Raw genomic sequence first — 25,757 nt, 5'->3', positions numbered from 1 at the left:
ATTATTTTCTAAAATAGGTTATTCCATTAAACTACTGTTAAAAGTAAGGACTTTTTCTGTGGGAAACATTATTCGTTTATTTAAGTCAGCGAAAGGAATTAGCTTAATGACAATTGATGCTTTTTGACTGAGTGGTAATTATAGGGACTTTTTTGGTTTCACTGACTTTTGTGTATTTAGCAGTTCCTTCTATCATTATATGTAAGAGATGGAATTAGGCCCATGACATAATTGTTACAACTGTGTACCTTGTCATTTTTCTCTTCCTTTATCGAATGTATAGTTAAGTGTTAGGTATTCTTACATGAGTGTTTCTTTGAGAGACCCTTAACGTACTTTATAGAAGAGGATATATCACCAGTTTTCCAGATATAATGATGACAGTATCTGTATCTCTGAAATCCTTTTCTTGTATTTGCCTCTCCCCTTTCAGAGAAAGCCGTGTATACCTTTGGGCTGGGACAGTTTGGTCAACTGGGTCTTGGCACTTTCATTTTTGAAACTTCAGAACCCAGAGTCATTGAGAGTGTTAAGGATAAGAAAATAAGTCATGTTTGTTGTGGAGAAAATCACACAGCTTTGATAACAGGTACGGATCAAATTTCTGTTAATATACTTAATGGAACTGGGTATATTTTATTACAAAATAAATACTATATAGAATGAATGTATCTAACTATAACAGGAATTAATAAGTGAGAAAATGTAATTCCTTGTTTAATATGCCAATGTATAAAGTTGTAAACTGCTTTTTCATATTTTAGTTCAATTTAAAATCAGTGTAAATGATCCGAAGATTTAGAGCCTCAAAATACGTCAGTGCTCTCAGAGGTGAGACCATAATATTATACTTTGGCAGAAAGCTGGAGTCTTTTTGAAACTATTGATTTGAAGGCTTTAAACTCTGCTCACATCAAGAGGAAAAATCTCCTAAGAAGGAACTTATTTTAAAACATTCTCCGTGTTCAATCTGACAGTACCATTCAGACTGAGTAAATTCTTAGAATGCTTCTGCCACTAGGAGGTGTTTTCAGGAGTAACTTTCCTGCTTTCTCCACAGCGCTAGCAGTGCTCGCTCTCCTGCTCTGTAGTTTCTCCTTTTATCTGGGAAGATGCTGCTTTGGGCCTACTTCTCAACCTCAGAAACTAGGTGCTGCCAGTGTAGGACTCAGTAAAGGTGCTTCCCTAAAATGACTGACTCACCCATAGATAATTAATACACTGCCCAATTTTACTTGCTTTGGAACAAAAGGTTCTGTAATTTTTTTATTTGTAGCTCACAGTTCTATTGAAAAAGCAAAGCATTAAAAAGTTGTAACTCATATAATATTTTGAAATAATCCAGATACTGGTATTTCTGTGTTTTCCTCCTTCTCTACAAAAGTTTCTGCTACGGTGGAGCTCATCTAATGGTATCTGGTTGGGGGAAGTAGGGATCAGCAAATGCAAGGTACTATCATATACTGGCCCTTCTTCCCCAAAGAACCTTTCAGGGAGCACTGGTTGCCCGTTTTCCAGTATCAGTGTCCTTGTTAAAAGTATAGTCACTAAGTGGTGTCCGACTCTTTGTGACCCCATGGACTGTAGCCCACCAGGCTCCTCTGTCTATGGAATTCTCTAGGCAAGAATACTGGAGTGGATTGCCATTTCCTTCTCCTGGGGATCTTCCCAACCCAGGGATCAAACCTGGGTCTTTGTATTGCAGGCAGATTCTTTACCATCTGAACCACAAAGGAAGCCCATTACATTAAAGTCCTTGTTAATGTACATCCTTGTTACTACACTAAAGTCCTTGTTAATGTAGCATGAAATTGAACTATATAGAATGTAAAGAATTATTCATAGTCCCAGAAAAGTTGTTGATATGTATGCCTTATTGCTGGGCCCTTAAGCTCAGTTTCTCTGTCCTTACTGCCATTTTCCATCAACTCTAAATTGCCACTGATAGTTGTCGTGAGACATGAGACAGAATGAGACGAAAATAAAGTTTATTAGAGTGGGAGACACTGTTACGAACAGTGGGCCAGCTCAAGGAAGAACCGATGTTGAATAGGGGTCCTCAGTACACTTTTATACCCAGGGTACAAGGAGTGGGATAGGGGTCTTGTGGGTCATTTGCTGATTGGATGAGGCATTCACCCAGTATACTGGGTGGGGGAGGTGTATGGATGTGAGAGTTGGACTATAAAGAAAGCTGAGCACCGAAGAATTGATACTTTTGAACTATGGTGTTGGAGAAGACTCTTGAGAGTCCCTTGGACTGCAAGGAGATCCAACCAATCCATCCTAAAGGAAATCAGTCCTGAATATTCATTGGAAGGACTGATGTTGAAGCTGAAACTCCATCACTTTGGCCACCTGATGCAAAGAACTGACTTAAAAGACCCTTATGCTGGGGGAAATTGAAGGTGGGAGGAGAAGGGGATGACAGAGGATGAGATGGTTGGATAGCATCACCGACTCAGTGGACGTGAGTTTGAGTAAACTCCGGGAGTTGGTGATGGACAGGGAGGCCTGGCGTGCTGCAGTCCTTGAAGTCGCAAAGAGTTGGACATGACTGAGTGACTGAACTGAACTGAATGGGGTAGGAGGGGAGACAGGTTATACTGTTCCATTAATAGTTACAACATGGAGGAGGGAAGGACGATAAGGGTCTGGTTTTTCCATTCCTGCATTACAAGACCCTCCTTGGTTTTATCTGCTCTTTCATCCTTGGGTCACCATAATAGTAAATATACACTTTTTATAGATCCTTTAATATGCAATTAGGTTATTTGGTTAAAATTTTGTAATACCTTTCCTTCTGATGAAAGAAATTATAGCACACATAATTGAATTATTAATTTTGTTTGACTGTTTGGTTGTGAATCCTCCGCAGGAGTAGATGTTATGAATTTTTTTGTTGTTGTTCAAGACTAATGAGAGGTATGTAGTGAGTTATCAGGAAGTTCTTGCCAGTTCCCCATTATAGCCAGTGGTTCATGTTTTTAAAAGCTCTCTGAGGTTGGAAGTGTGATTGGACAGCTTGATCAGAGCTTATTTTTTCTGGCTAAAGATACTCAAGTTTAAAAAAAACCTTAACATTTTGAATAAGGGAAGTGAAAGTCACTCAGTTGTGTCCGACTCTTCGCAACCTCATGGACTACAAAGTCCTTGGCATTCTCCAGGCAAGAATAGTGGAGTGGGTAGCCATTCCCTTCTCCAGGGAATCTTCCCAACCCAGGGATCGAACCCAGGTCTCCCGCATGGCGGGCGGATTCTTTACCAGCTGAGCCACCAGGGAAGCCCTGGTGAATAAGGAAATCAGGGTCAAAAAAAGGAGGAGGAAAGCAACAAAAAGAAAGAGTACACATAAAGAAAGGAAACAAATACCTAGTAGTAAGAATTATAACAATCTAAATTGAGAATCTAAATGCTAGTTTATTGGTTATTTATAGGGAATCTATTTGTTTTTAATATATTAAGTTTTGAACTTGCCACTTCAGTGAATTATGGTTATTTTTCCAGAAAATTCTCTTGGTTTTTCTTAGTATATTGTTACTTTGCCATCTTAAAGTGCAAGTTCCCAAATATGAACTTGTCATTTCCCAGCTTAAAACCATTCATTTAGGTTATTGGTGTTCTTAATATCTGTCTTAGAATCCACCTACAATGCAAGAGACCCCGGTTTGATTCCTGGGTTGGGAAGATCCCCTGGAGAAGGGATAAGCTACCCACTCCAGTATTCTTGGGCTTCCTGGGTGGCTCAGACGGTAAAGCATCCGCCTGCAATGCAGGAGACCTGGGTTCGATCCCTGGGTTGGGAGGATCCCCTGGAAAAGGGAAAGGCTACCCACTCCAGTATTCTGGCCTGGAGAATTTCATGGGCTGTATAGTCCATGGGGTCACAAAGAGTTGGACATGAGTGAGCGACTTTCACTTTTACTTGTTCTTAATGTAGAGTTCAAAAATGCTTAATATGAGCTAATAAGATACTCTGCAGTGTGGCTCCTTGTTACCTCTTCAGACTCATCTCATACCACTCTCCCCTTTGTGCTCCAGACACATTGGTTGCCTCTCGGCTTCTTGACTGTGTTATGCTTTCTCTGCTTGATATGTACTGCTGGCCTCTGCCTGAAAAATTCTTTGCTCCCTCCTTGTAGCTAAACCCTAATCCTTTCAGCTTCAGTTTGAAAGCCTTTCCTAATCACTGGCTTAGAGGGAGAGCCCCTCCTTTGTACCCGTACTGGCACCATTTCCTTTATTTCTGCTTCCATGGCACTGACCTCACTTGAGATGGAGAATATGCAGGAAAGGCTTGAGGAGTGAAGGTTCAGACTAACTGCTATGGCCGCAGACAAAAAGATTAACTGGCGAGGTGACAAAATTACTCATCATTATTTTGGGCCCGGCTGTACAGGGGACTCCCCCCATGTTGGTATCCCCAATAAGCAGCATGGTTGGTTTATGGCATTTCCTTCAGGAGCTTTCCACAACCCCGAAGCAGAAGTAAGAGAGAGGATTGATCTAGTCTAGTGGTGTTTTGGTCTCCCCAGGGGACACATGGCAATATCGGAGATATTTTTGATTGTCATAGTTGCAGAGGCGGGCATTTAATAGATAGAAGCCACGGATATTGCTGAACATTCCACAAGGCACAGGACAAACCCATACAGTTGGGAATTATCCAACCTCAAATGTCTGTAGCGCCAGAGTTGACAAACCCTCAATGACCTGAGGAAAAAAGAAAATAAATTGGGATGTAGAAGGTCAGAATACAAAAATCTCCTTCTCTTTGATAAGGTGGTATTTATCATGAGAGCTCATGTTGGATTGCTGCTGCTCCATACAACACCTCGCAGGACTGGGTCTCAACTTCACAAGCCACCAAGGGCTTAGTGATTTATTCTCGCGGTATCTATTGCCTAATGTTATGTGTGGACAACAGAAACCATAGAGAGTGTGGAAACATCAATGGACCAGAGTAAATTCAATGCAGAATATGAGGGGAAAATTGCAATGTCAATTAATATATCTACTGTTTACAAATAGATCCATCAAAGTAACACTTTCATAATTCTCTCTTTTTTTCATTTTAGAATCAGGCCTTTTGTATACTTTTGGAGACGGTCGACATGGAAAACTGGGACTCGGAATGGAGAATTTTACCAATCAGTTCGTTCCTGTTTTGTGTTCTGATTTTTTGAAGTATATAGTACATTTGGTAAGGGCTTCACATTTCCCTGTTTACATGTTCATATTCCTATATTTGATTCTTTTGGGATTTCATAGAAAATGAGTCCTTTTACATTTAGATGAAATAATATCATGACTCTATCTAGTGAATATACTTGTGTCCTAAAGGCCAAATGTCAGATATCACAACACTCTGAAAATCTGTCCTTTTCCTAGTGTTTCTTCTCACTCTTAGTAGTCATCTGTAAATGTTTGTAGGGTTAGATACCATTCAGACCCTCAGATCCTTGCTAATAAATGATGAGTTTTGAAAATACTTTTATTTAGCTAAGTGCTATTTGGATTAAGTGTTTCAGTATTGTCTGCATTAGGCACCATATCTCTTTGTTTCTAACACTTGCCAATTAAGAACTATAGATGAAAATTTTGTTTAGTCTGTGATGATAGTAAGGGCTTCCCAGGTGGCACAGTGGTAAAGAATCCACCTGCAGTGCAGGAGATACAAGAAATTTGAGTTCGATCTCTGAGTCAGGAATATCCCCTAAAAGAGGAAATGGCAACCCACTCCAGTATTTTTGCCTAGAAAATCCCACAGACAGAGGAGCCTGGCAGGCTACAGTCCATGGGGTTGCAAAGAGTCGACACAACTGAGCAACTGTGTGCACACACACCACAGGCACACACACATGCACACACACACTGATGATAATATTGTTGCAGGAAGGGGGACCCCTTCCAGGGCCCAAAACTGGGCTCTCGTCTAACACTCTGAAATGAATTGTCTGAGGAGACACATGTGCAAGAGATTTTATTGGGAGAGGGCACCCAGGCAGAGAGCAACAGGGTTAGGGAACCCAGGAGAACTGCTCTGCCACGCGGCTCGCAGTCTCAGGTTTTATGGTGATGGGGTTAGTTTCCGGGTTGTCGTTAGCCAGTCATTCTGACTCAGAGTCCTTCCTGGTGGTGCACACCTTGCTCAGCCAAGGTGGATGCCAGAGAGAAGGATTCTGGGAGGTGGTCGGACATGTGGTGTCTCCTGTTGACCTTTTCTGAACTCTTCTGGTTGGTGGTAGCTTATTAGTTCCCTGTTCCTTACCAGGACCTCCTGTCGTAAAATAATTCATGCAAATGATTACTGTGGTGCCTGGCCAGGGAGCACAGTTTCAGTCAGTGTGCTTCCCCTAACAATATCACTTGGAATTTGTTCCCCAGAGACTCAGAGCCTTATACTGTAGAACATTTCCCATTCCTTGATTTGACACCTATTTGATGAATACCTGCTTGGTACAAGATACTGGATTGAGGATGGGAAATACAGAGCATGCAGTGATGAATACTGAGACCAGATTCTTACTCACTGAGCTTATAATCTTGTGTGCGGGTGTGTGTGTGTTGGTTGCTCAGTTATGTCCGACTCTTTGCAACCCCATGAACTATAGTCCCCCAGGCTCCTCTGTCCATGGGACTCTATAGGCAAGAATACTGGTGTGGGTTGCCACTCCCTTCTCCAGGGGATCATCCTGACCCAGAGATCGAATCCGGGTCTCCCGCATTTCAGACAGATTCTTTACAATCTAGCCACCAGGGAAGCCCCTGTATAATCTTATGGGGAAGATAATTTTTTTAAAATGCTATACATAAAACAGATCCATTTTAACTTTGGAAATATTATGAAGGAAAGGTTCAGGGTATGCTATTCTATGTTGCAATGTAGAACTCTATGAAGATACCAGAAGTCTATATTGTAAACCCTACATAATGTTTTTTTAAGCATTTTATTGAAAATTACTTATTTCTTAAAGTCCTTAAGATGTTGATTATGTTTTTCATTCTTTCACCATTGTGCATGCTTGCATTTTGCTTTTGGGGCTTTTAAGCATTAAACTTAAGAAACCTTCACGTAAAGAGAAAGGCTTGAAGACATGTTTATCCCAAGAGACTGATGTATTCTTGGGTCCCTTATTACTTTTTTAAATTTATTAATTAATTTATTTTAATTGGAGGATAATTACTTTACAATATTGTGATGGTTTTTGCTGTACAATGACATGACCCATGGGTCACTTATATTTAAGTAGAACTTGTCTGATTTTTTTCAAGTTGTTAGTGTTGCTCCCAGATTAAAATAGCATTTTCTAACTTGTGAAGAGAAATATAATGTGCCAGATAGTTTTTTTCTCTATACTATATATTCAGTTGAAAGTAAAATGATGTATTAGATTTGGTCTAATTTTCCGTAATAGTTTTTAAAGAACATATATTGTAATTCATGTGTTTTGTGTGTGTGTGTGTGTGGAAGGAGAGAGGGAGATAGAGAGATTCAATCATTCAGTCTAGGAGGTCTACTGCTAAGTTAATGTTTTGTAGCTGAAAACTGTTAAAAACCCATTTGTGTTTGAAGCCAATGTCGATTAATTTATCGGTGAATTCATGCTGCAGGTTGCTTGTGGTGGATGTCACATGCTAGTTTTTGCCACTCCACGACTTGGTATGGCAGAAGACGTTGAGCCAGATGACATAAATAATTCTTACTTACCTTCGGCTATATTTGTGCCTATCAGTGATCCACCTTTAGAAAACATGCTGCAGAGATCTTTATCAGCACGTGTGCGCCGTAGAGAGAGGGTACGTTTGTGACCTGTTCTATATAATAACACTGTCTAGTGCTGCAAAGAAAACTGGAAGAAAACAAATTTATTTTCTTTTTAAACCAAAGAAGGATCTTCTTAAATAAATTTACTATATAGAATGATTAGAATTAATGGTTTACAAACTTTTAAAGAAAACTCAGAATTAAACTGTTAAATTAGAAAATTGAAATGATCATAGATAACCTTTGTAGACAGTGGTACTGCTAAATTGTTGTCTCAACCGTATGTGAATTGACTTCTATTTTGGTTTTGTCTTTTAAAGCTAATACCTCATGAGCAGTGAAAGGTTATATAGTATAAGTAATGAAAGGTTGAAAACAAAAAATAAGGACTTTGGGTTGAGAGAAGGAATGTTCTTTCTTAATTAAATTTAGGGATTCTCATTCTGTGCTTTAAAATGATCATTATATAAAGTAATTAGCCTCCAACTAATAAAAATAAATGAAAAGAAAAAAGTAATAATAATAAAAACAAATCATCACCAAAAAAAATTTAAAAATGATCATTACAATGACAGTTATATTTTAAAAAGTAAAATCCCAAGTAATTTTTAAAGGAGACATTCCTTTTTAAATAAAAATTACTTTAAATTCCCAAATGTATGCCTTTAGAGGTAAAAAGTTACATTTGGCTTTTTATTATGAAAAAGTATATATGGAAAAATTAAGAAATATCCCATAAGTATTTTGTAGTTGGTTTGTGTTTCCTGAGTAACTGTTTTCTTTCAGGGAAGGCAGAGAAAACACACATATACTTTCCCATCTGGTGAAAACCATAGCTCCAGATTGACGATTTAGAGCAACTTAAACACAGAGGCAACAAAACAAAACATTTTTGAGCCCTTGGGGATTATTCAAGAGTGAACATTGTAGGACGTTGGCCAATTTGAAGTCTCTCTCTTCAATAGTTTTTGCAACCTCAGGGCAGTTTACATCAATATTAAATATATGATATCATCTAACAGTCTATTTAACCTGTTTGCTTTAAAGGAGAAATCCCCAGACTCTATTCGAATGACGGGAACACTACCTCCAGTTGAAGGGACTTCCCCACAACCCATTTGTTTTTTGCCTCGCTTAGTTCCTTTCTCTATGTCTGCAACTAACCTGCTAGAGAAAACGATGACTGAAAATGAAAACTCTACGCCCCCAGTGGAGCCAGGTAACATTTGATGCTCTGCTTGCTCTCAGAAGAAATGTACCGTTTATTCCTACTGTTTTCATGTTCATCTTCAGATATTTTCTCCACTTAAATTGTTTTCTTCCTAGTTAGAGACTGACATCTCATTCGAACTCAAATCCAGGAATACTCTGACTAATAGAAAGCATCTCTGATGACCTTAAAAATCCCATTTGATGACAGCAGCGTATCTTTATAGAGCAGTGTATAACATACATATCACCTTCTCTTACATTATCACCTTTAAACCCAGAAGCAACCCAAAATAGGTGGGAGTTAGATTCTTCATTTTTATATGAGAAAAACAAGGCTTTGAAGAGATTGAGTGACTTGCCCAAGGTTACTCAGTTTTATAAATGAAATGAACAGGATTTGCATACAGGCCTTTTGGCCCTATGTGAAGTTATGTATTTAGGCAATATAGCATCATGGCTAGGAGTATGGGATGTAGAGTCCAGTTGATCTGGGAGCAGATGCCAGCGCCAACATTTATTAACTATATGTATCTTAGGAATGTGTTTATGTTGCCGCATGGCATGTGCTCAGATGATAGGGACAGGGCAGGAAGCCAGGAGTAGGAAAGCAGAGTAAGCAGTAGGTTTGGAATTAAGAAGATAATCTGGGGTTAAAAACAGTGGGACAGATCGTTTTAATATCTTTGGGCTCAGGAACCTACAGAAAAGGTTGAGGTAACAAAGGATCAGGAACTCAGGCGAGGACTGTGGACCATGGGAATGGAATATTCCCCACATCCAGGACCTTGATAAGGAGCAGAGTTTCTTACATCTTGCCACAACTTTTGTGTTTCCTGTGGAAATAAGAATCACTGGTACTCTTCAGCCCTGTACCTGGGAAAAACAGATTCTGACAACAGTATGTGCAAGGAAAAGACAAGTTTATGGTTTGGGGCAAGTTGTTTGCCACTTCCAGAGATTAGAATGTGAAGATAGAATTTTTTAGAGTAAAAGGAAAAGCCATCCCTTATCTTCTTGTGACTGTTTACTAAAACAAACTTAATAAGAAGTATTTTGGAAGTTGTATCCCTGGAGGAGGAAATGACAACCCACTCCAGTATTCTTGCTTACAAAATTCCATGGACAGAAGAGCCTGACAGTCTACAGTCCTTGGGGTCACACTGAGTCAGACATGAGTGACTGAGCACACATCCAACATATAGTGTGACTTTTTCTAAATTATTTGCAGACTTCAGTGTTTCTTATGGAGATAAGGAGGTTAGGGAAGACATGGATGACAAGGTGACATTTAAGCTAAAACAAAGGGTAAGAAAATAACCACACAAAGAGAGAGGATGTGTCTATTCCAGGCAAAGAAAATAATGTAGTTAAAGGCAGTCTATAGGAGAAGGAAAGAAGATCATTGGGCTTGAAGAGAAAGTGAGTGAAGGAAAATCAAGATTGAAGGAAAAGACAGGGCAAGATGATGTTGGAAAAAGAGACAGCAAAAAAATATTCATGGTTTTATAGGCCATGAGAGGCCTAAGTAATTTGAGTGTTTTTCTTAAGTGTAATAGAAAGTCATTAAAGGATTTTAAACAGTGGAGTAATGTGCTCCAATCCCATTTATGTTTTAAGATGATCATTTTTGCCTACATGTGGATGCAGGGATACCAGACTAGAGGTGGGAAGAAAACTTGAGAACCTTTTGCAAGAGATGATGGTGTACAGACCTAAGGTGTTCACAGTAGATATAAAAGTGAGCCCATGGGAAATATATTTTACACATAGAACCAGGTGAACTTGTTAAACTTGTTCATAAATTACACATAGATGTGTAGGCAGGAGAGTGGTTGACTGCTTTGAAGGAAAAAAGTTAAAAACTGAGTTTGAGATCCCTGTGAGGCATCCAAGTAGAAATATCAAGCAGGCTGTTGAAAATGAAAGCATAACATTCAGAATAGAGGTCTGGACAAGAAATAGAAATTTGGAAACCGTCAACGTGGAGATGGTATTTATAATTCATGGAAGTAGAAAAGAGCACTCAGCATTTTGCCTCGAGACTGTCTGACGCTTAGAGGGTAAGAGAGGGAGGACCAGCAAAGCCACTTTTCTCAACCTTATCAGCCAGTAGGGCAGAAGGAGGGAAGTGAGGAGAGACTAGGGTCACAAATTCAAAGTATTGCTCAAAGCTCAAGAAAAAGGAGTGTAAAGAAGCATCCCATGGATCTGGCATCCTGGACATTTTTGGTGATCCTGACAAGAGTAGTTCCAGGGAAAGATCGGGACAGAAAGGCAGAGTGTCACTGAACCTTAATGTATTCATTTGTGAAATGGGGATATAACACTTACCTCTCTTATTATCATGAAGTTAACTTGACATGTATAAAAGCCTTTGTCCCAAGCACATGGTAAGCTTTCAGGGCAGCTGTTCCACAGCTTCTGTAAGCACTAGACTTCTTTTCTTCCCCATTTACCTCCATCCCTACCCTCTCAGAATTCTACTCATCCATCATTCCCTGTAACTCCTTAGTGAAAAATTTCCTCATCTCCCACATTTGGATGGGATTTCTCATTCTCCTATATCACATATTTTGTATTCCCTTATAGACTATAAGTTCATTAAGATTTAGCAATTACTTAAGTTGGTATCCCCTACCTAATACCTCACATGGAATGAAGACAAACTGATTGTTCATTCATTGGAATTGAACGAATTTATAAGGGAGAGAGCACTGTGGACTGGCATTTTCAGTGAAGACTTCATTAAGGAGCTCCTCTCAAATAAGTATATATGTGCTACATGGGGATATAGTAATTGAGACAAATGTAAGGTCAAATGAAGCTTGTAACTTTCCATTATATGCTTTATGATGTAATAATCTTATGGTTTTCTGTGAAAGTTTCTGGGTCTCTACTATTTTTCTGTTGCTACATAAGCAGTGACCCTAAAACTTAGGCTAAAACAACAAGCATTTACTATCTCACACAGTTTCTAAGGGTCAAGAATCCAGGATCAGTCTAACTGAGTGATTCTGGTTCAGGATATTTCATGCTCCTCTTGCAAGCTCACTCATGTTGGCAGGAGGCTGGACTTCTTTATCACATGGGCTTCTCCTTGGGTATACTCACAGCATGGCTTCTCCCAGAGCCAAGTGATCTGAGAGGGAGAGAGAGGGAGAGAGAGAGAGAGGACTGAGACATAAGCCACAGTAACATCAAATTGATCTGCTTATTTTATTGGCCATACAGACCAACCTGGTAAAATGTGGAAGGGAACTACACAAGTGTATGCATAGCAGGAGGGTATAAGTTGATGGGGATCTTTTGGGCACTGGCCATCATAGTGCTTGATACCTCGTAGTATTTATCCCAAAGGAATAATGTTTCTCTGTTCATATGAATAAAGCAGTTGTTATCAGTGTCAGGGTCTTTAAATTTTCAGAAAGATTTTAAAACCTGCTATCACTGTGAATGAATTCTGTTCAGTTCCCTTAATATGAGCTTAAAAGACATTTGAAAGTGAAAGAAAGTGAAGATCACTCAGTTGTGTCCAACTCTTTGCGACCCCCTGGACTATACAGTTCATGGAATTCTCCAGGCCAGAATACCAGAGTGTATTCTGTAGAAGCCTGTCCCTTCTCCAGCAGATCTTTCACACCCAGGAATCGAACCAGGGTCTCCTGCATTGCACGCGGGTTCTTTACCAACTGACCTATTAGTAAAATTATAACTGTACTTTTATATTGCAGAATAATTTCTGTTTATTGTCTAGTTGTCTTTCACTTTTCTGTTGAAATCTGGTTCTATCTTTTCTATGTTAATCATTCAGATTATTTTCAACATAAAATGACCAAAGAGAAAGAAACAGACAGTCTTTCAGCAGAGGATTCAGAAAGCCTTGGAGAAACTGCTGATATCTTAAATATGGTACTGGTTTTCCTATTTGTGCAATATAGATACAAATTTGAGTTTTAGTTCCTCATGTATTTGTATGTGTATTTCTGTGTATATGTGTACTTCCTAAGCCATTATATACATAGAAAAAAGCTTTTTGTTTTTGTCTTGGTTTCATTCATTATTTTAAACTCAGATTTAGTGAAGTATAGATTAAGTACTGTAAAATTAATTTCAGCCCTCATTATTAGTATGCAATTGAAAGTTGATTATATGATTGTCCGAACTATTTTGTATTACTTTTATTTATATGTATTTTAAATCAACATATAATGATATATAAATATATAATCATATGTATAAGTATATAATCAGTTATATAGTCTTTATTTTTTTAGAACATATTTTTTAAAATTTATTTCAGACACACATATTGCACCTGAATTCCAATGAAAAACTAAAATTATCGCCAGTTCAAAAGCAAAAGGTATGATACAGAGAGTTATTTTCACTATGGTGGGAAGAACAGTTTAAATTGTTTATATTTTTGTTGAAAGGTTTCTGGAAAGAACTCAAGAAAGGTAAGTATTCAACTTATTTTAGGATTTAAAAGACGGGGATACAATATGTATAGTCTCCATTTGGGCTTATTCTGTTGGTATGTATTTTCTATGATACAACAAGACTGGCAGAATTTCACTGCTGAAATTTGCTCTTTGAAGTCATTAGTAAGTGACAATATCCATACTTTGTTACCATCAAGGCAAAAGAGATTTATTACCATTCTTAAGTATTAGAAGAGGTTCCAGTTGTTTATGAGTGCCTCTCACCCTTTGTTTGAGTGTGACTTTGGGTGAGTTACCTTGCTGACTTTACAGGATGATATTAACCTCTTTTCCAGTTCTAAAGTTTTGTGGTTTTTAGTTAAAATATTTGATAATTGCTTTTACAGTGTTTGGAATAGGCTTTAATTTATCAAGGAATTGGTAGCATAAAAACAATATTGAACATTTGGAAATGAGTCAGAAACCATGCATTAGTGATAGAGACTTTTAATGAATAACAAATGAATAGAAGAGGAGGGAATATTCTGGTTTTTCACAACCATGGAGAGATAAAAACCTGACCTGAAATCATTTGCATTTTCTGGCTTTAAAGACCAGTGAGGTGAAATGACGAAGGGTTCAGGATTAGAAACATAAATTGGAGAAATGCAAATTGAAGGACAAAGGCTACAGAACACATTTCATTTCTATTTCTAGTACCTTTGCCACATTGTTAAACTAAAAATTCTTAAAATCAAAGTCACTGAAATGCAAGAGAATCTGGGTAAATTATAAAAATTTAGTGCCAGTCCTCATTAGTCATATCTCTATCTTCCTGAGAGGCATCTTGAGTAACAGCATTCTTTTTGAATATGGGAGAGCTTTCTTCCTAACCCAGTTGTCGAAGCTCAGTGATTTGTTGACCTGACTGTACTTCCAAGCAGGCATCTTTTGTGTGTCCTTCCTTCCTCTTAGACTCTGAGTGCTGCCTCTTCTGTGCTGCTTTATTGTGCTAAGGAAATAAAGGCACATGCATTTACAAATCATTTCTGGCAGCTGGGCCTCTGTCCTAAGGCTGTTGAAAGAATTGTGACTTTAAAGAAGAGACCTAGAACAAACAAAAGGAAGGCCCTTTCTTTTAAAGGAATATGTATTTTATATTTCACATAGTCCTTTTACGTAGAGGCCCTTCCAAGCCTACTTTAGTGAATAAAAAAAGATTTATTGTAGCATTTCTTTATATTTTTAACTTGTGCTGTTTTAATTATTTGTTTAGCAAAAAATGACCTCTTCCTAGGTCTAGCACTCTTCACAACTTATAAAACTTGATTTAGTGAGCTTTTACTATTTAGAGACTCAAATTCATCAACTATTTCAGTCCATTAGCTTATAGAATTTAGATCAACAGTTTGATTTGCCTTATTTTGTCTAGCAACAAGTTAATTTCATATTCTTAATGTATCATTAAAACCTCAATGGTTCATTATATAAGTTTTTATAGAAAGCTTATAAAATTTTATATTTTGCCTTCAGTATTTTTCTCATAGTTTTTTATGTATGCAAATTATTATAATTAAAGAATATAGTAAATAAAAGGAAGAGGGTCAAAAATTTGAAAACTCAAAAGATTTTGTTTAGAAAAGAAAAACATATTCATTATTATGTAGTGTATTGATAAAAATATTTCATTGTAATTTTCAGATTTTTTCTTCTAGAAATAAGCTTTTTCTTATTTCAAGTTTTTTAAAAATTCATATTTTCATTTAGTTTCTTTCATTTTGAGAATTTTGTGGACTCAAAAGACCAAAATTTGACAAAACTATAGGGAAAGTAGAAAAGTGTGCATTTTTTTAACAGTATTTTTCAAAATCAGTCTGGAAACATATTTAAGAATTGATTCAGATTAAGAAAAGGGGCAGAGATTAAATATTGGTACTGTGAGTAAAGGCAAAGTTAAGGCAGGTGGTACATTTGAAAGGTAAACACAGATTCATGTTACTGAATCAAAATTAGATGCTCCACAGACAGAATGGCATAAATTATCCCCCTCCAAAAAAAAAAAAAAAACCAAAATCTGAGGAAAATGTCTGGTAAAATTGGGCATTTTAATTCTCCAGGTGAAATTTATGATAGTTCAAAATCTTGGCAGTATGTTGTAGTAAATAAGTTACCTTTATCAACTAATAGTAGTATGACAATTACTTCAAACAATTTACAGAAACAAGAAATAATTGAGAAACCGAAGCAACATACAACTTATACTGAAAATGATGATAGTAATGAATATGAAAATGAAGAGATGTCCCCAAAAGTGACAGATGGGACAGTATATAAACAACTTTTGGCACAAGGAATGTACGTGATGCCAGCGTCTTTATCTATGGAAGCATTTTCAGATGAGGACGTAGGTAGTGACTCAGACCTGCAAAGTCCTCAGGCCAGCACTAGTGCAGAGGGTTTGCAAAAAGGGACCTTTAGACATGAAAATAAGCGTGGTGTCTATCCACTTTATAGTGAGGAAATAGAAAAGGAAAGTGATGAAGGACAAAGTCAGAAGGATTCAGAAGCAAAAGAAATAGTCTCTGATATGGAAACTGATCTGGTGAAAATGACAGATCTGAAGGATATAAGAAAAACTGAAGAGAATAGAAAAAATATTGATACATTTTTTGACGACTTACCAAATAGAAACATGAATATTGAGGATGAAGAAGATAAAGATTTTGTTAAGGAAAGTAAAGGGAACGAGCAAGATATGATCTTTGACAGTGAACAAGAATCTATAGAGGAGGAAGACAGTTATTTGGAAGGTGAAAGTCAGCAAAGTATAGCTGATGGTTTTGAGCAGCCTGAGTCAATAGAATTTAGCAATGGCGAGAAAGAGGATGATGAAGTGGAAATTGATCAAAACTTGTGGTATAGCAGAAAATTTATTGAACGTGAAGAGGCCAAACACAGGCTATCCAGAATCATGGCAAAATATGAGTTTAAGTGTGATCGCTTATCAAGGATCCCAGAGGAACAGGAAGGAGAAGATGATTCAGAAGGAAGTGGAAAAGAGGAGCAAGAGATAGAGGCAAATGAGGAGGAGTGTGGAGAAAAAGAGGAGGAGGAAGCAGAGCTCCTGTCAGATGACCTTACAGACAGAGCTAAGGTGAGTGAAGGCAAGGGAAAGCAAGGGGGGGAGGCAGAACACGTGCCTGAAGGTGGAGGTGAGGGAATCAGGAAGGAAGGTAATTCAGGAGTAGAACAGAGAAGTAGAACAGGAAGTGAGGAAGGAGAAGAGGAGGAAGACATGGGAGAGGGAGTAATAGAGAGCCTGGGTAAGGGAGAGAAAGACCTGGAGGAGGAGGAACAACAGCCAAAGGAGAGGGAACAGGGCCACCAGGAGGAAAGAAGCACAGGGAGGAAAGAAGCAGAAGAGGAGGAGCAGGGAGGCGGGGAGGGAGAGGAGGAGGGAGGTGAGGAAGAAGGGGAAGAAGAGAAAGACAAGGGGAAAGAAGAAGGGAAAGAGAAAGAAGAGGAGGAAGAGCAGGAGGGGAAGGGGGAGGAGTTAGAAGAGGGGAGATGGCAGGAAAGAGAGGAAAGAGAGGGGAAAGGAGAGGAGGAAGGGGAGGGAGAGGAGGAAGGGGATGGGGAGGGGCAGGAAGGAGAGGAAGAGGAGGAGGAAGGAGATGGGGAGGGAGGGGAAAGGGATGGTGTGGAACAGGAAGGAGAGGTGGGAGAAGAGGAAGGAGATGGGGAGGGAGAGGAGGAAGGGGATGGGGAGGAACAGGAAGCAGAAGGGGGAGAGGAGGAAGGAGATGGGGAGGTAGAAGAGGTAGGGGATGAGGAGAAGGAAGGAGAGAGGGGAGAGGAGGAAGGAGATGGGGAGGGAGAAGGGGGAGAAGGGGAAGGGGATGGGGAGGAACAGGAAGGAGAGGAGGAAGAGGAAGGGGATGGGGAGGGAGAGGAGGAAGGGGATGAGGAGGAAGGGGATAGGGAGGAAGAGGAGGAAGGGGATGGGGAGGAGCAGGAAGGAGAGGGGGGAGAGGAGGAAGGGGATGGGGAGGAGCAGGAAGGAGAGGGGGGAGAGGAGGAAGAAGATGGTGAGGGAGAGGAGGAAGGGGATGGGGAGGAGCAGGAAGGAGAGGGGGGAGAGGAGGAAGAAGATGGGGAGGGAGAGGAGGAAGGGGATGGGGAGGAGCAGGAAGGAGAAGGGGGAGAGGAGGAAGAAGATGGGGAGGGAGAGGAGGAAGGGGATGGGGAGGGAGAGGAGGAAGGGGATGGGGGGAGAGAGGAGGAAGGGGATGGGGAGGAGCAGGAAGGAGAGGGGGGAGAGGAGGAAGAAGATGAGGGAGAGGAGGAAGGGGATGGGGAGGAGCAGGAAGGAGAGGAGGAAGAGGAGGGGGGAGGGGATGAGGGAGGAGAAGAAGAAGAAGGAGAGGGGGAAGAAGAGTTAGAGGGAGAAGGAGAGGAGGAGGGAGAGGCGGAAGGAGAGGAGGGGGAAGGAGAGGAAGAGGAAGGAGGAGAGAAAGAGGAGGAGGGACTGGGAGGAGAGGGAGAGGGAGAAGAGGAGGGGGAAGAAAGAGTGGAGGAAGGAGAGGAGGAGAGAGAGAGGGAAGGCACTGAGAGAGAAGAGGAGGAGGGGGCAGTGGGGAAGAGGAAAGAGAAGGAAAATGGGCGAGAAGAGGAGAAGGGAGAAGTTGAGAACGATGAGGAAGAGAAGGGAAAGTGCCAGGAGACAGGCAATGCAGAAAGTGGAAGGCAGGGAAGAAAGGGTGAGGGAAGGGAATCCAAAGTGAGCCAAATCAGAGGATCTGGGAAATACGACAAAGATAGAACACATCCAAAAAAGTTTACTACTCACAGGGAGGGGAAGGGGGAAGGGCATGAAGTACATAAGTTCAAAATGCCAGTGCAGTCAAAACAACTTTTAGAAAATGGGCCACCAGGTTCCAAAAAATTTTGGAATAATGTATTACCACATTATTTGGAATTGAAGTAACAGATTTTAAATTTGACCTGATTATGTCCAGCCAAACAATTTTAACATCTTATGCATAATAGGCACTCATTCTATTACATTGATTTTGTGTCATGGTTACTTTACATGTGGTACATAAAGATAACTTGAGGCACTGGTAAATTTTGGCTTCTCAAACTAATATTTTGGTGTCCCCCCAAGTTATAAATATATAGTTGAAAAATATCAAAAGGTCATAGCATATAGTTAATATTCTAATTCCTCACTAAAGACAGTGTTTAGGAACGAGTATATTATAAAAGTATTTTGTTTGTGTATATAAGTAAGTCCCTTTAAAAATGGCACAGATCTTTAAGGGTTATAAAAATGTCTAATCTCTTATAACTATCTATGTTAGCATAGTTTTTTTCAGTCTATGACTACAGTTTGCCCACCATATAGAATAATTTTATAAGAACGGGTGTTATTTTAAAGCTAAATGAGGAATTCACATTTTTTTTTAAAATAGTGCTTTTTACCTTTAATGTGTCCCTTTTGCAACAATCTACAAAGTGACACTTGGGTTCAGAGTTTAGACTCTAATGTCTCTTTTAGTTACTGTTTGGTAAATGACAGAATATATAATGAAATGAAAATGAACATATATTCTAGAAGTATAAAAATCTTTTAAGTGGTTACTGGTCAGGCAAAGCTACTCACTGGGCTTCGGTTTCCTTATCTGTAAAAATAGACTGGATTAGATGGTATGATGATTAAAGCCCTTTGTAACTCTTAGATTCTTTCACTCTAACATGTTTGTTATTTGCTTAAGAAAATTTTTAAGGAAGAAAAATCATGTTTTACAATTAATCCAGTTTTCTACAAAATGTTATTTACTCTTAAATTATGACAGCTTTAATATCTTTTGTCTTCTGTAATTCTGTATTTCCATCTCCTATAATTTCTGAGCTTTCACTATACTGTCAGACCTTCGTTCCCAGTATACCATTCCCAATGTCTATTACTTATCGTCAATGTATTCTTCATTCACTATTCTGTAATTCTCTGTTTGTTGTTTGTCAGAATGTTTCAAGTAAAATAAAAATTAAATGTATACAGTCAGTAGTTGTTTGTGAAAAGAGAAACTTTTAGATATTGAATTTTAGAGAGGCTAGATTTCCATTGGAGTAATTCCATTGTATATAATGCAGCCAGTTTGTTTGTTTCTTCAAAGCTTTCCTTCCCCAGCCCCTTCAATATCTTAGACATGATGGATATCTTATACTTTGCTTTTATCAAGGAGGATTGTGATGGTAGACATCCTGTGAATTTTGTGTAGGTTGAATCCTTTACACATTTGATTTTCCATGAGGAGAAAGACTCAGAAAGTGGAAAAATTCCTAAAGGTATTTGTAAATCTTCTTTTAGCTGCGAGACTTTCTGGTAGCTTCCACTAACTAACCAAATATGTGGGTTTGGCATTGCAGTGTTCTACCACACTCATTAGTGTTAGAATTGAATTAATACCTAGATTAAAATGTATGTGTTGTGTTGATTCTAGTGTCAAACGTGGTTGTTTTTGAAGTAGATTTAGGATTAAATAGGATGGATGACAGAAGTGGAGTTCATAGAGGAAAAACCTCCAAGGAGATGAGAAACTCTTAAGCTCAAGTACAGTGGTAAAGGTGTGGGTGTTCATCTTCCACTCAAGAGATAATCAGCCCTCAATACTGAAATGATACTCTTAAAATATGTCCATCTCAGTATTTGAACCAGTTGAGATAGCCTTTGTAAACAGCATTTCGTACCCTTTTCTTTACCTTTCTTTAGCCAAAAACAAACAAAAAAATTGTGCTCTTTTAGAAGCATTCATTCATGCAGGCCTAGTGCTCTGGCTAAAAGAGCACTGGCCTACTCATCTTCAGACCTGAATTAATATTTGGCTAGGTAGATTGGAGTAGCTAGTTCCCTCTTTATTGTCCACATCTGCTGGTTGATCAGGCTTTTACTGTACTTTATCAGTGATCATTTCTGAGGCAAGTGTGAGTTGTGTATGTAGAATCCATTGAATTACAGTTTCAAATGAGCACTCTGGCAGAAAAATAAGGTAAGATACAAAGGAGGACAACAGAAACTTCTGCCGCTGCGGACCAGCAGCACTCCAGGTGAGTGTAATTGAAATGTTCTCTATTATTTCACTATAGAAATCATTGATTTCTATACTGTATTTCTATTACTGTATACATGTAGATTAAAAATAAAATGCTACCACGGAGGAAGGTGCTGTAATTCCATCCTTTCCTTCTTTCCATTGTGAAAGTTAAATGTTGTATTTCATGCCCAGTACCTGACACATAACTTATATTTGGTGCGAATTATTCAGTCAACAAATATTTATGTACCAAGCACCAAAAAGAGGACAGAAGCTACCCCAAGTCAGAGGGATCTCAAGAAGTGAGGGCTGCTCTCAGTTAACCTCCTGTGGCCCTCCAACCTATCAGGGACTTTAGGTAGGTATAGATTTCTTGAAGGAACACCAGGGTGAAAGGGTTCCTATAACTCTGCCTGAACTGTTGCTTAACAGTGCCCTTGTATTTGCCGATACTCCTGTGTTCTTGGGCAGATAGTTTTATCTGCCCAATGATAAAAATATGATTTGAAGATGAATCTCTGGCTTTCCCCCATTAAATCCCTTAATTAATAAGAAGAACGTGGTTTTTATACTCTAAGCTGTTTCTACAGATTGACCAGAAAATTTATCAGCATAATAGAGTGCTTCAAGTGTGGCATTTCAGCTGCCACCGAGAAAGACAAGGCAAGGGCTTCCCGGGAGTGATAGTGAAATGGGAAATGAGTCGTGAAAAGTAAAACCTATCCTGGCAAAGAGTGGGCTGGGCGATGGAAGCCAGGAGAGTGTTTCAGTGTGACTGCAGCCTCGAGTACCCTTGGACTAGACAGAGAGGCGTGAGACCTTCTGTGTTCATAAAAGATGTTAAACAGGAGTAAGGTTGATCACACTTGGGCTTTTGTGGCATCCATCTGTCAACAGGATGGAGGGTGGAATAGAAGGGGAGAGGACCAGAGTCAGGGATAGCAGTCAGAGGGCAGTTACAATTGAACAGGCAGACACTGAAGCGGGGCTGGACTAGGACAGTAGGCTGGAGGGTTGGAAACGTGTCATTACAAGAGATATAGGGATAGAATTGGAGGGCTTAGAATTGGGTAAAGATACGGAGCTTGGAGGGAGGGAAAAGGCCAAGCTTTTCCTGTTTCTGGCTTGGAGAATTGGGAAGAAAGACTGCCATGCATGGAGGCGGAGAACTGAGGAGTAGGGGCAAATTGAGGAGACTGCTTGGGGCTTTTTCATCCAGGAGATGTTCAATAGACAAATACACATCTGGGTCTGGCACTCAGGGAAGATGCTGAGTATCACCGGCTTATGCATGTAGTTAAAACTGTGGATTTGAATGAGAGGCAGCATTCAGAATGTGAAAAGAAAAGAGAACTGCAGAGAGAATTTAGGGAAACATGAGTAGGTAAGGGCAGATTGAGAAAGGGAAATCTAAGAAGGGGTGAGGATAAGAACACTTTCTAGGAGACAGGGGTCCCCAAAGCCAAGGAAGAAGGAGCAGTGGAGGGCCACAGGGCTGGGGCAGAGCCCACGTTGCATCAAAGAGTGAACTCCAAGAGGTCTACCTTGCAGAGACTTAGAATCAGAACTAGATTCTGAGAAATAAATATCAAAGAGCTCTGCTGGCATATTTCTCAATTTAGGAAGGGAGATGTATATTCAAGAGACTTTGGCGCTCTGGGGTGAAAAATTCTCAGTTTTTATTTGCTATTATTATATATGATGATACATAAGAATAGGATATTACTGATGTGAGCTTATCAACAAAAACATTTGCAGTGCTTTAAATATCAGTAAGGGTTTCTTAAAACAAAAACAAAAACAACTCTGAGGGCAACCATTACAGTCTGCAAATTATTTGGGCAGAGTTGGTTCAGAGCATGGGCTCTATATAGTCCAGTAGGCCTGAGTTCCTGTCCCAGCCCTTACTGATTAGCTGAGTGGACACCTGGAAAAGTTTTTTTTTTTTTTTAACATTTCTGAGTTTTACTTCCTTCTTTTAGTAAAGGAAGGGGGGTCTTTTAATAGTTATGTTAGTTAACACATGGAACATGTTAGCGATACTTAGCAAATGCTAATCTGTATCACTCTAATTATCCTCTCTGATCACATCAGGTTAGGTACAATGCTATCATCATGAATCTCCAAGTCACTGGCCAATGTACATGAGTATAGTTTCATGTGCCTGTAAACCTTACTTTTATTTAAATACAACATAGCAACCCCTCAAAAATTAGCTTATGGAGGTAGATCCATGGGAATGAAATAGATTATAATAATGATAACCCTTAACTATGGGGTGGAGTGAAACTCCTGTTACACACCATACATGAGTCAAATGCTGCCCCTCAGCATTTGAACCATGATGAAAGGCTGATGGCATTCACATGGTTAGCCTCAGCCTAAAATTTAGATATTAGTGCTGTCAGGGGACCAGAGTTCCCTCTGTATCCTAATTTTTTATCAAATAGTTAAAAAATAAGACACATAAATTATAATCATGGATCATGTGTTTGTTTAAGATAAAGAGGAATATCAATCTTCTAAGGAAAAACGGGGAAATAATAGAGTAAAGCTGAGAACAAGAATAAGACTACATTCCTTTTTTCAGGCCTCTTTTCAGAGTCTTACTGTAACGTATTTGCTGCTGAAAATACAGGATTAGCAATGAAGTAACAGATTGGCACATAGAAAGAAGGGGAAGTTTAGAGATAATGGTGTCATTAGAAACAAAGAATTGGAAAGTCACAACTGGCATCCTGTGGGTGCACTCCAGCCTATAGACTTGTTTGGTATACATAGTGATTTTATAAACATTTGAATCAGATGCCAGCATTGAAATATCAGATTTTACATTGAAAATACTATTTTGTGGGCTTCGCTTGGAAAACCTGAGTATCTAAGAGTATCATGCCCGGTGGCAACACAGGCCTATAGCCCTGTGGAGGCCTCCTGACAGACCTTCGTCCCGCTCTTGCTCTGGTTGCCAGGCACCTGGCAGAGAATAAAGGGATGTGTTACAAGAGGGTAGAACAGAGAATTGTACACTTTAAATGAACTACTTTCTATTGATAAGATCTGGGACATGGCAAAAAGTGTCCAAGCTGCTTGTTTTGTGACAATCCTCCATGCACACTTGGGATTCTGTCTTACTTTTTATAAAATGGACTTCACAAAATCACTTCTGTTTACATACAAATACTTATTTGCTCATGTTATTTTCTCTGTAAACAGTCTTTTTCATCTTGATACAGACCCTCCTAGATAGGTGTTGATAAATGTCATTTTTCCATTTTATAGACAGACATTAAGTAGGTGCCTTGCTCAGGCCAAGAGTGGTGGAGCAAGGCTTAGAAAACAGTGTTTAGATCTTTGTATTTAGTGTTCTTCCCACTCTCCACTCCAGCCTCAGTTATTTCTAGTGTAGTTAAAACATGCACTTATAAGTCATCTCTTCTTGTCCTAAAAAAAAAATACCTTGAAACTGAGATTTTAACATATGCACTTTCCCACCTGATGATTTAGGTATAAAGTTCTATGCTGTATTTTATTTTGTTGTTTGGAAAATATTTTCTATCCTTGTGACACTGAGGCAAGTCATGAATCCAGAATTGTAGAGCAAAATTTTACACGTTATAGCCTTTTTTTAACTTAAAAAAACTTTTGAAGTTAATACATAGGCAAGTGTATATCTCATGCATATATAGCTCAATATATTTTCTATAAACTTCACACACCTATATAGTCAACATCCAGATCAAGGAAAAGCACAATGTCGGCTCCCAGGAAGCGCCTCTTCAATCCCCTCCCATCCGCCACCCCCTCCAGGGTCACCACTTGGCCAACTTCTGATTGCAATCTCTAGTTCTTAAAGCATACAGTATATTCATTTCTTAAGGAAACTGAAACCTTTTGAGAAACATTTGGTTTCTTAGTATTTCCCCTAAGAAATGTAAAAACTATTGCCCTGGTCTAGACCAAAGACTGCAGGTACCCTCGCTGTGTCTGACCAATGAAACAAGGGTTCTTTTGCGGGAGTCAGGCCCATTCACTTCTTCACTGGGGTCCTAGCACAAAGATCATTTCCCCTGATCACTCCAGAATACCTCTTTACATCTAATGTGGTTCTGGTGACAAGAATGTATTTAAACTTTATCCTTTCTTTTTATAAAATGACAGTATTCTGCCAGTCTCTCCTAAATTGTTTCAGTTTGAAGGTAAGTGCTGTATGTGACTTAAAGTAGTTGTCCAGATGTGTATAGATTAATTTTAAATGTGCTTAATTAGGTGCAAAGTGCTGCAATTGATGATGTGATTTCTGTCACCAATGCATTTTCTAAGAGCTTTCTCAAACTTAGAAAATGACATAGTTCCAACAGTTCTTCATTGCTATAGATTTATATAAAGTTAATGAGTAAAATTGTATTGGGTTGGCCCAAAAGTTCTTTTGGTTTTTAAGGTATAAATACAAGACACATTTTTCATTTTCACCAAGAACTTTACTGAACATTGTGTTCACCTATTTGTTCCACTACTTTCTGCCATTTTCAGGCAACTTAATAATTCCATCTTCCCCAGTTTTGTATCTTTTTGAGCAAAAAACTGTTCTAGGTACCTTTTATAGTTTTTCAGGGAATTGAAATTTTTTCCATTAAGAGAATTTTGTAAAGACCAAAAGGGCATCTGAAGGTGCAATGTCTGGTGAATACAGTGGATGAATCAGAACTTCCCAGCCGAGCTGAACAGTTTTTGTGTGGTCATCAAAGAAATATGTGGTCTTGCATTATCCTGATAGAAGATTATGCGTTCTCTGTTGACTGATTCCAGACGCTTTTTGTAGAGTACTGCTTTCAGTTGGCCTAATTGGGAGCAGTACTTGTTGGAATTAATCATTCAGTTTTCTGGAAGGAGCTCATAATAGAGGACTCCTTTCCAATCCTACCACATACACTATATCACTTTCTTTGGATGAAAATCAGCCTTTGGTGTGGTTGGTGGTCTCTTCCATTCCACATTATCATACAGTATCCACTTTTAATTGCTTACAATTTGTTTTAAAAACGGAATGTTTTTGTTTTTCGTTGAGAATTGGATGCAGAAATACAGTCAAGAAGGTTTTTTTCCCCACTTATGTGCAACCCAAACATCAAAGTGATGAACATAACCAAAAATGTTGCAAGTGATTTTCAACACTTGATTTGATTATTTTGAGTATGTCAGATATCTCTCTCATGGTATAACATTGATTATTTTCAATGTTTCAATTTGATCACTATCAAC

The 25,757-nt window shown here is 38.9% G+C and overlaps 1 protein-coding gene across 3 annotated transcripts in view; it reads left to right on the top strand.

Moving 5' to 3' along the window:
- The window catches only part of RPGR (retinitis pigmentosa GTPase regulator), a 67,288-nt gene that overhangs the window by 16,695 nt on the left and 24,836 nt on the right, over positions 1-25,757 (top strand). For 2 of the 3 annotated variants that reach the window (XM_065915218.1, XM_065915216.1), the window contains exons 8-14: positions 434-589; positions 5,079-5,203; positions 7,615-7,800; positions 8,816-8,987; positions 12,792-12,889; positions 13,281-13,343; positions 15,620-16,555. In XM_065915218.1, the coding sequence (XP_065771290.1) occupies positions 434-589; positions 5,079-5,203; positions 7,615-7,800; positions 8,816-8,987; positions 12,792-12,889; positions 13,281-13,343; positions 15,620-16,555 (1,736 nt within the window). The remainder of the gene's footprint in view (positions 1-433; positions 590-5,078; positions 5,204-7,614; positions 7,801-8,815; positions 8,988-12,791; positions 12,890-13,280; positions 13,344-15,619; positions 16,556-25,757) is intronic. The other variant, XM_065915219.1, reaches the window with a different exon arrangement.

This window comes from Muntiacus reevesi, chromosome X (assembly GCF_963930625.1).
Source record: "Muntiacus reevesi chromosome X, mMunRee1.1, whole genome shotgun sequence".
Classification (NCBI taxonomy): Eukaryota; Metazoa; Chordata; class Mammalia; order Artiodactyla; family Cervidae; genus Muntiacus; species Muntiacus reevesi.
This window is presented reverse-complemented; position numbering and strand designations above follow the sequence as displayed.